Source organism: Myotis myotis, unplaced genomic scaffold, assembly GCF_014108235.1.
Source record: "Myotis myotis isolate mMyoMyo1 unplaced genomic scaffold, mMyoMyo1.p scaffold_m19_p_18, whole genome shotgun sequence".
In the NCBI taxonomy this organism is placed as follows: Eukaryota; Metazoa; Chordata; class Mammalia; order Chiroptera; family Vespertilionidae; genus Myotis; species Myotis myotis.
In genome coordinates this window covers 30,860,753-30,876,073 of record NW_023416322.1, presented here as the reverse complement: position 1 = coordinate 30,876,073, position 15,321 = coordinate 30,860,753, and the positions used below count along the sequence as shown (strand labels likewise).

Below are 15,321 nucleotides of genomic sequence, written 5' to 3'. Positions count from 1 at the left end.
CGAGGCTGCCGGCGAGGCTGCCCGCGCGCAGAGGCCGGAGCGGGGCCCAACGGTCCCTAACGGTCCCGGGCCCGGACGGCGGGTGGAATGCATTTTCCCAAAGCAAACCGCGGCCTTCCGAGACCCACCCCCTTCCTCCTCCCGCACAGAAGCGGGCCCCGGCGCCCGGCGCCAGACCCGTTTCCCCCCAGGCCCAGGGAAGGGCGGGCCCGCAAACTCCCTTACCCCGGGGCGCTCGCATCTCGGGCTCTTCCTCTTTCCTGCTGCGTGTCCATCCTCATCGGCTATTCGTTCCTCTGCAGAGGAATAGCGGGCCCTCGCTCTTGACTGTCAGCTCCTTCCCCTTCACTTTCCATCTCTACGAAGCCTATTTTTTATGCCCCCACCCCCTCACCCCAACATGTTTTCCACGTCTCCCGAGCCCCCGTCACAGTATGGGAACCGATCGAGGCAAAAGATCGCAGAGCAAACAGGCAGCGGAGCGTGGCCCATCATGAGACTCTTTTCCCAATGGTCACCGGGTTGCGGGGTGGCACTGGCCTTGATGGTACAAAGGCACTAATTTGTGCGAACGACGACACGGCCGCGCTCGCACCTGGGTCCCAGTCCCGGGAGCGCAGACTTTCCTCCCAAGCTCAAAAGGTGGCAGCCTCCTCGGTAATTGGCCCGGAGGTGGGCCGGGGGACTCCGGGAAGCCTCCAATTGGCTGTTTAATTCTCAGCCGGTGCACTCTTCAATTAACAAAGCGCGCTTTCCCTGCGTCCTATTGGCTGATAGGGTGGGGCCGGCCTCGAATTCCTTCCGGGTAATTGGGTATCAATCCGCAGCCGTCCGTCTCTCGGGGGCAACCCGCGGAGGGATTGGTTGTGGCGGGGAAGGCGATTGGTCGGGCTGCGAGCCGGGCGTTGATTGGTGCGGGCGGGCTGCGGGGGGCGGGGCGGCGGCGTCTGAAGCGAGGTCCGCGGAGCTGCGAGGCGGCTGCGTATGGGAGGAGGCGCCGGCCGCTGGGCTGAGGTGCGAGGAGTGCGCGGCAGCTGATTCGAGGAGCGGTAAGGGCGGGGGCCCGGAGCGGCTGGCGGGGGGCGCCCCTGGCCGCGAAGAGAGGAAAACGTGGGGCTGAGGAAGGGGGGCGTCCGAGCGCCCCCGGGCGAGGCTGAGGCCAGGTTGCGGGGCCCGGGGGCGGCCGGAGCCCCCGGTGGGGAGGCGCTGTCGGGACGGCGTTACCTCCCACCCCGCCGCCCGCCGCCCAAGGAGATGCGCTGGGCCCACCCGGTGCGAGAGGATTTGCCACTTCAGACACTTCCATGGACCGCTTGTTTTTGAACACCGCTCGCAGTTTAGGTTTGCCTTTTATTTCCCCCTGCTTTTTCTTTCGTTATCTCTAATAAAATGACTATTTGCAGTCGTCAGAATAATAAATTGGGGGGGGGTGTGTTCCCAGTTCCCCTCCCTACTCCCTGCAGGTATTTTCTTGGGTTTTGGCTGAAGAGCCCCCTGCCAACGTTAAATTTTTTAGATTCTCAGCTTTCGAGAAATGGGTTGAGGCTTTTTTTCCCTCTCTCTGTGTCTCACTGATTTAAAAATAAATGCAGCAAGGATGAGGAAATGGGACGGGGCACTCCCACCACCCTGTCGCCGCGTCTTGGGTGCTGGGCAGGTTCTGGTTGTGAGGAGATGCCAGGTCCTTTCCCGATGGAACTCACAGTGTAACTTGACTCCTGGGTTTTCGAAATGATGATATAGGCGAAACCCTGTCAGATAGTTGTTAGCAGCTGTTTAATACACAAGCCAGGAAGCTTTGGAGTTAGCTTTGACTGATGAAAACCATCATCGAGCCACACTTCGCATCTCGAAGTGATCCGCGTCTCCTTTTCCCGTTTCCCAGCTTCCCCTGGGACTTGTGGCCTTAACTGGTGATCGATCGCCTCCTCTCCACATTCAATTTGAAGTAATAAAATGAAACACAAGCTGGCAGTCGGTACTGTACAGTTGTCCCCGTTTCCGTCATATTATTTCCCATTTTTCTTCTAAAGAGAATCTTACAGCAGTGGGAAAGAATGGGTCAGTTGTAAAATAAATAAAAACAAAACACTAGACCCGTCAAGTCGATAGGCGTTCTTTTGAGATATCCGCCGATAACTCCGTGGGCACACACTTCATTTGTAATATCCAAAGAGAAGTTAGTAAAATGTAGCTTTCGGTTCACATAGAAGTCACCCAATGAATGGATCCTGGTCCCAGATACTCATCTGCCTACCCCACACACCCCTTCCACCACCAGATTGTCAGTAGTCTCTATCTTAGATGCCACCTCTGCCAGGTGCTCAGATGGGGAGCCTGGTAGCCAGCTGCCTGGCTCGCCCTCCAACGTTTCCATAATCAATTCCTAAGCCTTATGTATGCCGCCTGTTAAAACTCGCCGATCCAGCTACTTTTCTCCATCTGTATCTTTGACACCTGGACTAGCTTCTGAATTAAGTCTCCCTGCCTCCACTGTTGCTGCCTCCAGTTCGTTCTCGCTACAGACACAGCCATTAGTCAGAAATCACAAGCAATGGATGTGTTGGGAAGGGATGTTTGGAGTACATACTATGGAAGCCCATAGCGGTGAAATCCAATATATAGTGTAAGGGCCAGGACTGGGGGGATTTGGTTGCAGAGCCAGAGGAATATCAGGTATCCTTTTGCCTTGATCCTGGTAGTTTCTGAGCTGGAACAAACAAACAAACAAAAAAATGCTGTGAGTCTCCTTTAAAGAGGTGCCATTCCTGACTGGTCTTCAAACCGCATTGTGTGGAAATGACTCATTAGCTGTGTATCCTTAGGGAAATTTCTTTATCTCCCTGGGCCTCAGTTTCCCCACTTGCAACATTATTAGTGGAATTAGGTAATGTCTGTGGTCCCTTCCAGTTCTAAAATTCTATGATTTCTTTGTCCCATAAGCATGAATTATGGCCAGAAAGGTGGTGGTAAAGGCAGACAGCATTAGAGTTCGGATCGAGTTATTACTGATCTTGTTCACAAACTGGATTTGTTTCAGTTTCCCCAAACGTTTGACACCTGCAAACTGCTGTCGATCAAAATAAGACCTTCCCTACCTGATAGGAAGCTTCTTGAAGGCAGCTACTAAGTTTGTCTGAGCTGTTGTATCCCCAAGGCCACGCACACATTGAATACTATATATTTATTGCTATGAATGCAGAAGATAAATGATTTGCATTTTAACAGGGTGGTTTTTCACCTGTGTACCAGCTAAGAAATAAACCATTTAAGTTCTAGCTCTTCCCAGCTGTTGCATTAACCAGAAATTTATATTGTTTTTGCATTGCCATTTGGTTTGGTATTGATCTTTCCTACTAGACCATTTCAGGGCAACAGTTATTCCTTGTTGTGTCCTGAGCATGCTCAGCCCACAACTGTTAATTAACTGGTGCACATTAATAGTGAAGACAAGCTTTGCATTTTAGAGACCATATGAGGAAATATACAAAGTAGCCAGTACATAAAAGAAGTGAAATCTTTTCTAGACACCCAGAATAAACCATATCTTCGTATAGAAAAATGGTAGTTGTTTTGGCTCAAGAATTAAGCAAAAAAGAAATCTCCTTTATGAAGCCAAGCTTGTTTCCTTTCCTTTGGTATATAAAAAGATGTTTACATGATACCACCCAAACTTTCACAGAAATGTTGAAAGGTTTATTTGCAGCCTACTTAGGGGGGCGGGGGAGAGAGAAACTGATATTTATCCAGTTAGGGAAGGAACCGCATATCTCTAATAACCCCACATTAAAACTCAACCCTTTTATTCCTACCCATTATAAGGTGGGTGCGCGTGTGGAGCAGGCACAATCTTTTGGGTTGATACTCAGTCTCTACAAGTGATATAGGCTCACTTGGTCAGAACATCGTCCCATACACCAGAAGGTTGCAGGTTTGATTCCCAGTCAGGACACAAACCTAGGTTGTGGGTTCTATCCATGGTCAGAGTGTCTGAGAGGCAACCGGTCAATGTGTCTGTCTGTCTGTCTGTCTGTCTGCCTCTCTCTCTCTCTCTCCCTTCCTTCCTCCCTCTCTCCCTCTCTCTCTGCTTCCCCCTCTCTCTCTAAAAATCAATAAACATGTCCTCAGGTGAGGATTAAAAATAAATAAATAAATAAATAAACAAATAAAAGTGATATAGTATACTGGGTCTACTTACTGGGTAACTAATTGCCTAGAATAACAAGATACTTGAAAAGAGTCCCTCATTGAGGTGATAAAAGGAGGTTTTGTTTTTTTCTATTCAAGCCATGAGTCTGGGCAAGAGAGTGGATTAAATTTCTAGGAAAAAAATAGATTTGTCAAACTTTTGACAACCTTTATTCATTTCTGCTGATCAGTAAAGCTCTCTGAGGCCAGATGCAAAACTGGGTCCTCTGACTGACAGTAGTAAGAAATCCACCTACAGTCTCCTTATGTGATGTTTATGTGCTCCTCAGAATGAGATTTCTGAGCTAGGTCTTCTGTTCCTTGTCACTCCTCCTGAAAGGCTTTCAGGAAAAGCACATATGGAACCAAAGTTTTATTCCTAAGTAGGAATAAATGTTTATTAATGAATGTGCTTTTTTTAGGCTTACTAGGATACAACCATTTTTTTTCTTATATCATAAGGGTTGAATTTTTTTTACCTGGAAGCAAATTGTAGCATAAATTACATTTCCTCGCTCATTTTAAAGCAGATCTTACTAAAAGCTGCATTGTATCTTATTCTACGGATTGTAATATCTGGAAATAGAGACTGTCTTTGTTTATTTTTGCCACCTATAGTGTTTTCCAACAGTATTTATTCATTTTGAATTGAGTATGTTGACCAAAATAAAGATACCAGGTACTGTTTCGCTGAGAGTGCTTCCAAAGTAACTTTAAAAGTTTTTAAATATGGCCAAAACCGGTTTGGCTCAGTGGATAGAGCGTCGGCCTGCGGACTGAGGGGTCCTAGGTTCGATTCCGGTCAAGGGCGCGTACCTGGGTTGCGGGCACATCCCCAGTAGGAGATGTGCAGGAGGCAGCTGATCAATGTTTCTCTCTCATCGATGTTTCTAACTATCTCTCTTCCTTCCTCTCTGTAAAAAAAAAAAAGAAAAAAAAAGTGTTTAAATATGCAAATAATAACCCAGACTCTGGGTAAGAGTTTAGGTGACCTCTTTAATCAGGTGTACTCTTCTGCAAAATGGGTTACTTCCTATTTCACAGGATTGTATGAAGATTGAATAAAATAATGTATGTAAAGTGGCTGGTGGCATTTTATTAAATACATATATCATTTCATCTTCATACATATACTGTAGCATCTAGCACATCTACTTAATACATGTGGTTGAACTGCTCTGGTGAAACCAGTGGTCTAGAGACAGCAGGTAAACCATTGCCTACAGTATGAACAAGTGCTGTCATGGAGGCATCATTTACAGGGCAGTGTGAGCTAAGGAGAAACGCACCTGATGTCAGCTAGGGGAAACCCTAGAGACCTCAGAAGACATGGTAGTGGTAGAGATGAGACCTAAAGAAGGAATAGCTTTTGCCAGGGATATCAGATGGACTAAAGAGTAAGACTCGGAAGACAGAAGTGACACGTCAGAGCAAGGATACATAGAGAGCACATCACATGCCTGTGGTAGAGCTGGGATTAGAATCTAATGGTAGGCAGAAATCAGATTACAAAGAACCTTTTATGCCATTAATGAGTTCACATGCAGGCAACAGTTGCTGAAGTAGAGGAAGTTCATTCATTCAACAAATGATTATTGACCAAATACTTACTGAATGGCTACTGTTTACTAAGCACTGGAAACCACTGGAAAGTTTACTTCAAGAAAGGCTTGGAAGCATAGACAGGCGCATATATGAAATTTTAAATAGTTTGAAATAAAAATCTAATATTTTAAATATTTAATAATTTTTTGTTCCTTTGTCTTTTAAAACTGTGATCAGTGTATAATTCTAATTGCAATGCAGGGATGAAGTGTGCCTCTATTTAGTTGTATATGTATGTGTCCCTTAACTAACTTAAAAAATACCCTGAGACCTTTTACATGATACAGATTTTGAGTCTGCTCAAGCTCTTAACATGGAGAAAAGTAGGCAGTAGTATTCTCTTTAATAATAATAATAAATAGTAATAATAATATAATGTGTTCCCATATGTCTCTGCCAGTCATAAAGGAACTTGGATGAAAGTTCCTTCTTTTCCCTCATTTGCTTATTTTAGGATATAAGTCAGACTACAGCAGAAAATGTCCACTGAACGGACTTCGTGGACAAGTTTGTCCACTACTCAGAAAATAGCACTGGGCCTCGGGATCCCAGCCAGTGCAACGGTTGCCTACATCCTATACCGCAGATACAGAGAAAGCAGAGGTATGTGAACCACACAGCTGTACATATGGACATGTTCAGACCATGTTCAGTTTAACAGCCTTGTTAAATTGAAATGAAAACTGTCCTTGCTAGCCTGGGGATCATTTGTTGGGATGTAATTGGCTTTCATGAGGAGTCTTTGAAACTATTTGATTTCTTCTTTTTTATATTCTTAATGTGAAATGAATTCATTTTATAATTCTATTGATCTGTTCTCTTCGGCAACATCAACATTGCAGTGGATTCTTTTAATTTTTTTAATATCCATACTCTTATCTTTTTTATATGTTCCTTCTATTTAATTGTTAGGAGAAAGCTAACTGTGGGGTTTAATTTTCCCTAAGGGCTGGACCTAGAGAGGACCTAGAGAAATTATTTCTGTAGAAACAGGAGAAGTTCTGAGCCTAATGGACTACTCGGGCAACATCTAGCCTTCATTTTTCTCCAAGAGAAATAGTTTGCCTAAAGTCCAACAGCTCTTGAGTGCAGAGCCAAACGCTTTACCAAAACACTGAGCATCTGTAACAGTATCCCAGAGATAATACTCATCTTCTGGTCTTTGGGGATCTTCTAATTGCCACTCAGATGCTACTTCTCTTTGTCATTGTGGTTGAGATTTTCAGTTTATCTCTTGGATCAGTGTCCCTTTGACAGCTAGGTTCAGGGGAGGGCTGGTAGTAGCTTTGGGTGTTAATCTAAGTCTGATCTGATGAGCCATGATCTGTGCAGAAGAGCGGCTGACGTTTGTTGGGGAGGACGACATTGAGATAGAGATGCGAGTGCCCCAGGAGGCTGTGAAGTTCATAATTGGCCGGCAAGGAGCCAATATTAAACAGGTAAGTGTGTGAGCCAGCAATCTGCTTTTCCAGAGATTGATTCTTTCCCTTCTCTGCCCTCATCCCACAAAATCCACCCACATTATGTATATTTTGAAAAGAAAAAACACACAAAAAAAGAAAAAACACAGGAACTTTTTAGCTAATATGCTGTTTACCTTCTAGAATTGAATATTCTCCCTAGAGAATGGACAATTTAGCTTGAAATGGGGATTGGCTGCATTTTAGCTTTTTTGCTTTTCAAATTCTCATTAATTGACATTAAATAGTGAATTTCTGCCTGGTTCTTCTTACCATCTTCCATTGTTCAGGCGGTGTGTCAAGAAAGCAAAATACTTGATTCTCTAATACAAATCAAATTAGGAGAAAAGAGGGTTCAAAGCACAAAGAGAAAGTGTTTTAAATTAACTGCTATTTGGAGTTACCCTTGTCACTAATCTCCTTCCATAAGTTCCTATAAGTGAGGACTGCTTATACAGCCTGATTTTGCTGATAATTGTGTCCAGTTCCACCTACCTCCGGGTTAGGTTTAGGGTGTCTTTCGCTAAAGGGGAGCTCTTCCAGAGCATGTCGCCATGTATCCTTTTCTCTGCAGCTGCGGAAACAGACAGGTGCGCGGATTGATGTGGACACGGAGGATGTAGGCGATGAGCGGGTGCTGCTTATCAGTGGTTTTCCTGTTCAGGTGTGCAAGGCCAAAGCAGCAATCCATCAGATCCTGACAGAGACTGCCCCAGTGTCTGAGCAGCTCTCAGTTCCCCAGAGATCTGTGGGCAGAATCATAGGTACCACTGGACAGCTTCCTCTACTGTTTCCTTTTATTCTTTACCTTTGCCTTTCTTTCACATCTGCCCAAGGGTTTTTCCTGGCCTACTTCCCCTTCACCTTGCTGAGGAAAAAAAAAAGGGACATTGAGATCAGAGCTTTACTTTTTTACAGAGCTGTTGGCAAAGTAAAACCCATCATCTCAAGAAGTTGTTTGATCTGAACTTTACAAATATGTTCCAAAAGGGTTCAGGTAATGTTACTTACCTCATAATAGATTTTTGTTGTTGCTAATCCTCACCGAGGAGGATATTTTAAAAAAGTATATTGTTACTTAGAGAGGAAGGGGGAGAGAGAGAGAAAAATCAATAGTGAGAGAGAATCATTGAGTGGCTGCCTCCTGCATGCCCCCCACTGGGGACCAAGCACGCAACCCGGGCATGTATCCCTGACGGGAATCGAACCCAGAACCTTTCAGTCCACAGGCCGACACTCTATCCACTAAGCCAAACCAGTTAGGGCAAGAAGGGTATTTTTTTCCATTGATTTTTAGAGAGAGTGAAAGGAAGGAAAGGAGAGAGAGAGAAACTTCGATGTGAGAGAGATATGTTAATTGGTTGCTTACGAACACACCCCGACAGGGGCCGGGGATGGGACCTGCATTGCAGGTATGTGGCCTTGACCAGGAATGGAACCCACAACCCTTCGGTGCATGGGCTAATGCCCTTAACTCCTGAGAACGCCGGCCAGGGTATAATAATGGATTTTTAAAGGGAAGCTGAGGATGCTTCAATTATCCCAAATCATTGTAGACAGTGCTCTGTAGAGCACCTGTCATGCTTTCCTCTAGTCTAGAGCATTACTTATGCTGCTGTTAGAGGCAGAGAAATGTCCTTTCCTTGGTCCAATGTTTCATGCACCTTGTATGATCTCTTCTAATGAAGTGGGGATGTAAAGTATGCTGAGTGGTCAGAAAATGGAAATGACACGAAGAAGTTAACCTAGCCAGTGTTAGAGTTTAAATAAAGTGGATAGAGCAAATATCCAGAACTATCCTTCTTACAGTAGGGATTTTAGTAGCTCCTGCTTTCCATTCAATATTTTGCATTCTGTTCAATTTGAAAATGGGCACTGACTCTCTTCTAGTATATACAAAATAGTGATTTCTCTAGCAGTTAATGTTGGCCAGAATGTAAGGACAGGATTTTATGTATTGTTCAATGTAGGGAGAGGTGGTGAGACGATTCGTTCCATCTGTAAGGCCTCTGGAGCCAAAATTACCTGTGACAAAGAATCAGAGGGGACATTACTACTATCAAGGCTTATAAAGATCTCAGGAACACAGAAGGAAGTGACAGCAGCCAAGGCAAGTAGCTGATAGACTTGGATCATCTCTAAGAATGAGAAGAACCCTTCATTCCATCCTGGGTCAAAATATCTGGCCACATAGCTATCATCTCTTTTCTGATTTTCACAGCATTTGATACTAGAGAAAGTTTCAGAAGATGAAGAACTTCGGAAGAGAATCACTCATTCTGCAGAAACCAGAGTCCCACGCAAGCAGCCAATCAGTGTAAGAAGAGAGGAAGTGACAGAGCCAGGTGCAGCTGGAGAGCCAGCCTTATGGAGAAACACTAGTACTAGCATGGAGCAGCCTTCTCCGCTGGCAGATCCTCCCTGCAAAGGAGGTGGTGACATGGCTGTTGCAGGGCCAGAAGAAGGTTCCTGGGAGAAACCTAATGGTGACGGCTTTCAGAAGTCTGGAGCCCAGACCAGTCCAGAGATGTCCATGTTTGAAAGTATGTAACAGAGGGAACCCATAGTTACATGGAAAATAGAAATACTAGCTTAGATAATCCAAAATAGGAAGTATTTTTTACTACACTTAGAAGTTTTCATCACAGATATGTCTTTCTGGTACTATTTTACTTGGATTAGTACTTAAGATAATATTTTTCTGAATATAAACCAGCTAATGTGGAGAACACTATAGAAATATTCTAGTTCATAGGAAACTAGTCTGTAATATATCAAATAATGAATTTACATGATATTCTTTCACCAAACATACTTATTAAATAAAACAGCATGATTTTTCTTGCCTGTCTCATTTTTTTTAAAAATCATCACCATTCAAGAAGAATTAAAAGGCTGTCAGCTTTGTCTTTTATACATAGGTATAGGGTGAGCAGGGGAAAATAGGGCCCCTGAGAAGTTCAAATTTGTCCAGGGTCACATAGTGAGTCAGTGGAGGAATGGAATCTGGACAAGCCCCTGTCTGTCCATGTATCTTTTCACTGGTCCATGCTGCAGCTAGCATATGAAGGATTTACCGTCACTATAATTGGTGACTAATTTGAATACATAGCTGATGAGTAAGAATGTAAACTCTCTTATTACTCAGTTATATAGGAAGTACAAAACATAGCTTAGACCTCTCTTCAGGATGTTCTTTTATGATTCATCCAGTTGTCCCTCCAGCCACTTCTAAAATGGTAATAGCCGCTTGGTATTTGTACCCCCTGATGCAGTCTAGTCATTCCAACCAGAGGTGAGTCTGATATGATTGCCATATTAGATGGTGATGATTCTGCAGCTTAACTTGCTTATCCCTGTGTTTAGTCCCCAGTCCTGACTTCAGTTTCCATGCTGATGAGTTCCTAGAAGTCTACGTCTCTGCTTCTGAACATCCTAACCATTTCTGGATCCAAATCATTGGCTCCCGAAGCCTGCAATTGGATAAGCTTGTCAATGAGATGACCCAGCACTATGGGAATAGTCTGGTGAGTTGCCAAAGGGACAGGGCTCGGTCTGATGAAAAAAAGGGCATATCTTTTTGATTGTGGTATATTTTTTTCCTTTTCCTGTGGAGCAACTACTTGTTCTTTTTTCCTTCTGACACTGTCTGTTTATTTTTAAGCCTACCCCTTCCTAACTCTAACCCCTCCTGACTCCTTATCCCCATGTCTAGCCTGACGACCTAACTGTGCATGTAGGAGACATTGTAGCAGCTCCTTTATCTACAAATGGTTCCTGGTATCGAGCCCGGGTCCTTGGCACCTTGGAGAATGGGAACCTGGACCTCTACTTTGTTGACTTTGGAGATAATGGAGATTGCCCAGTGAGGGACCTCAGGGCACTCAGGTCAGTGTGGAGGCCAGAGTAGAATCCGGCTGGAGTGCCAACTGTTGACTCAACCCTAGCCACAGGGTGGTGAGCTAGCTGTTGGCACTCCTCACAGGGGGATTTGGGAGAACCTATTTCAGAGAACAGAAGATTATCTTCTCCTGCTGGGTGGGTCAGAAGCAAGGAATGTAAGCAGGCCCTCTGGCACCAGGAGTCTAATGTCAATTTCTTTCACTTTAGGAGTGACTTCCTAAGCCTTCCATTTCAAGCAATTGAGTGTAGTCTGGCGCAGATCGCCCCCGCAGGTAAATTGTCACAACACTTACTGACCTTGCCTCCAAATAGAATAACTTTGATACAGCACATGGGAGGAGTCCTCACATTCCAAGGCTTTTTGAGTTAAAGGGGCTCAGGTGTCTTTTCCTCACCAGCACTAGAAAGCAACAGCCAGAAACTGGCCTGGCAGTCAGACATAAGTGCCTTCCAGAGTAGGAAGAGGTAGTTCCAGTTTCCCTCCAGGGTATAATCCTCCCCGTGTCAGCACTGACCCCTTCTTGGGCTCTCCCTACAATCTTTTATCAGGTGAACAGTGGGAAGAGGAAGCTTTGGATGAGTTTGACAGACTTACTCACTGTGCTGACTGGAAGCCCTTGGTGGCCAAGATCTCTAGCTATGTCCAGACTGGGGCCTCAACTTGGCCCAAGATCTACTTATATGATACTAGCAATGGGAAGGTAAGATTGGGGTTCACTCATTGTTCACTAGCTTTAGTATATTTATAGATTCATTTACTTTTTCTGTCCCAGGAAACCTATCTGATGTTACTCCTACTTTGTAAGATCTTTCAAGTATCAATCTTAGCTCTCCTGCCGTTTCTTCAGATGTGCCCTTCCTTACAGAGAGAGCATGATTCCCTTTTCGTTTTTCTTCTCAGAAACTTGATATTGGGTTAGAATTAGTTCGTAAAGGATATGCAGTTGAGCTTCCTGAAGACATGGAGGAAAACAGAACTGTCCCAGGCATGTTGCACGATGCGGTGAGTGAGCGAGCTATTGCAGTCATTGAGGGTGCTGCTCTGGGGCAAAGCTCGTGCCTTGCGAAACACGAGGGCTTCTAGTCATGCATGACATTTTGTAGAGTGCTTTCCTAGGTTATCGGAGGGGCATTGTGTCCCTCTCAGCTACCAAGCTCAACTGCCTGAACCAGGTCCTGTGAGCAGAGTGACCGAGTGGCTGCTCCTTTCCCACCAGCTCAGTCTTCCTTTTCCTCTTGCTTTCATCCTCTCAGGCCACAGAAGCAGCTGCCTCTCTCAGCAGCACGTTCACTGAGAGTAAGAAGAGCCCTGGAGAGATGGCAAACACCCTGTCCTGCCTCAGCTTATCAGGTACAAGCAGCATTTACTCCCTAGAGCGTCTTTGGAAGCTACCACTTCTCAGTCAGTCTCTCCAAACTAGGGAGCTTGTCAGGCTTGGCCCTTAACCCAGGTGGCCGTTGAGCATCCTGAGCCTGTGGCGATGCCTGCTACATTAGGGCAGTGGCTAACTTTCTCCTCACCCCTGCTGTGTAGAGGCTGCCTCTGTGTCTGGTGATGATAACCTTGAAGAGGACTACTTAATCTGAAGTCTGCTTCAGCTGCCTCGGCCATCTGCTTTGCTTTGTGAGTGGAGCTATCGTCTATCCGTAGCAACAGGAAAAGTAACGAGGGTGACAACAGGGGCCTTGCTTAGTCTCTTCCCCACAGCCTATCTAAACACTGCTTCTCTGCAGCTGCTTTCCTGCAGCTTAACTTGCTCTCAGATTGAGTCCTTTCAAGCTTTTTGTGTCTTTGTGTTTTTGGCAGGATTTGGGACCTGGAGAGAGGAGCCTATGATAAAGATCTCTATGCAGTCCTTTATTAATACACAGTCTGGCTTGCTGTGGACCAAATGCGTTTTCTCCTTCCTTGGGACGACCAGAAAGAGTGTAGGGCAGGAGACAAATACATGTCCCTACTCCACTCTCCACCCCACCCCGACCCTTCCAGGGTTGGAATACGGCTGCATTCTGTCCGGGCTGTTCAACATGACTGTCCCCTCCGCCAGTCAGAATGCACACTCCTGCTAGTCCTTTTCGAGGCTGGGAAGTAGCCAGGGTTTGGTCATTGGAGGTGATGATTCTGCATAGTTCTGACTCTGGTAAGGAAAGTTTTTTAATGATGAACTAACTCAAAGACTGCAGTTCAGTCAGGAGGCAAAGGGGAAAAAATCAGCATATTTATATTAAAAAATCCTCATGAACTGGGAAAAGAATGCTGCCTCCCAGCCTCAGCTGCTGAATTTATTGGAGACAGGTTTTTTGAAAACAGTACTCTATTTCCCTTTACATTTTGGTTAAAATATAAGCAAGAAGAGAGGCAGCTCAGGAAATATTCTAAATTGCTAGTATAGTATCTACTATATATTTGTGTATGCACACACCCAGAGAGAGAAAGAAAACATGTATAGTTTTTCAAAGCGTTGTTTTTGGGGAGGGGGTTCTTTGCTGAATAAAGTTATCAAAAAATGATCTAAAACTAAATGCTGGTTGAATCACAAGGTGGAAGCAGGTCTCTGGGTATCTCTTCTGAAACTAAATCTGGTGAAAATTATGAACACCTCACATAGAGGGGTCCATCTATAACAAGTGTTCCTCCGTGTATAGATCATATTCTTTCCCTAAAGTTACCAGAACCAACTTAGGTTTGGACTGTGTAAAAAAGACCCCACCTAAAGTATTGGAAATAAAAGCCTGGAATATGATTCTAGAAGCCTGGGTTCCAGAAATAAATCTCTGGACTCTAGGGAGCCTGTTTCCCTAAAACCTCTCTCCTCTGAGTATTGTCAGGATCCAGTGAGAACTGGGAAGGTACTTGAAGTAAATATTATCAATGTAGTGTGGGTGGTAGGATAATGGCAAATTAACTTTTTTTTTTAAGGATCAGCAGAGTAAACTGAAAACTTGAAATAGCACATAAGGATGTCTTGTGCAGGTTTTTTTGAATCTAGGAATTAGTGCCCGCTCATTGTGACTCAGTGGTTGAGTGTCGATCCATGAACCAAGAGGTCCCGGTTTGATTCCTGGTCAGGGCACATGCCTGGGTTATGGGTTCAATCCCCAGTAGAGGGTCTGTAGGAGGCAGCTGACCAATGTCTCTCTCTAATCAATGTTTCCATCTCTCTATCCCTCTCTCTTCCTCTTTCCCTATGAAAAAAATTTAAAATCTAGGAATTAGTGAGCGAGGTCTACCCATATATTACATGGCAATTCTATTTTCCCATAGCCACAATTTTCAAAAATTTTCTCAAAAATCTCAGTGCTTGCCCTGGTCAGTTTGGTTCAGTGGACAGAACATTGGCCTGCGGACTGTAAAGGTCCTGAGTTCAATTCCCAGTCCAGGGCACATACCCAGGTTGTGGGCTCGATCCCCAATAGGGGGTCGTGCAGGACACAGCCAATCCTTGCTTCTCATCATTGATGTATCTCTCTCTCCCTCTCCCTTCCTCTCTGAAGTCAATAAAAATATTTTTTAAACATCTCAGTGCCACTTAGCAGAGGCCCTCCTGTGAAGGAGCACCTCTGATGAGTAGTTTTAGAAAATTCAACGCAGGGCTACCACTGACCTTTCAGACCTTGGCTTAGCCCTGGAATTGGAGCCACTCTACAAGGTCATGAGGTCACTTAGTCCCTAGTTTCCTCAGCTCCTCAGCCTTCACTGTTAAGTAGAGAGGACCCCTAACATAAATCATTCGTAGAACTTCTTGCTGTGGAAAATAAGTAGTGTCTCATTCCTAGCTGCAGTTTGCTGCTGTGTGTAAAAGTTTGTTCCTTTAAGTGGCCTTTAAGTCTTGTCAGTTTACATCCCATTCTGATGTGTTCCTTAGTCTTCCAACACAAGCCTGTACCTTTCCTGCTACCCGGAATGCCTGTGCTTCCTATTTCTTATTTTGTCTGTTGCAGTCCCCTGAGTCAAAGTCAGGGGACCCATGTGCCTCCTCTCATCTCTACATCCAAAGAGAAGGAATTAGCACTTGTCTCCAATTTGAACTGAAATATATGAATGAAAATCTCCCAATAAGGCTTGGTTCTTGCTCTTGACAGCTGTTCAGTAAATGGTTAGAATAAATGGGGAAATGGCTTTGGGGTGAGGGGAAGGCAAAAGGAACCTAAAATCCTTGTGTCC

General features: G+C 44.8%; 1 protein-coding gene across 1 annotated transcript; it reads left to right on the top strand.

Annotated features, from left to right (window-relative positions):
• Positions 1-941: 941 nt before the first annotated feature.
• On the top strand, positions 942-12,807 carry TDRKH (tudor and KH domain containing). The gene is given in 14 exon segments (XM_036343913.1): positions 942-1,049; positions 6,248-6,396; positions 7,126-7,232; positions 7,828-8,017; positions 9,224-9,363; positions 9,475-9,796; positions 10,620-10,780; positions 10,969-11,141; positions 11,364-11,428; positions 11,706-11,857; positions 12,058-12,159; positions 12,411-12,507; positions 12,691-12,748; positions 12,750-12,807. Coding segments are annotated over 13 exon segments (1,749 nt in total). The 5' UTR covers positions 942-1,049; positions 6,248-6,272.
• The last annotated feature ends 2,514 nt before the right edge of the window (positions 12,808-15,321 follow it).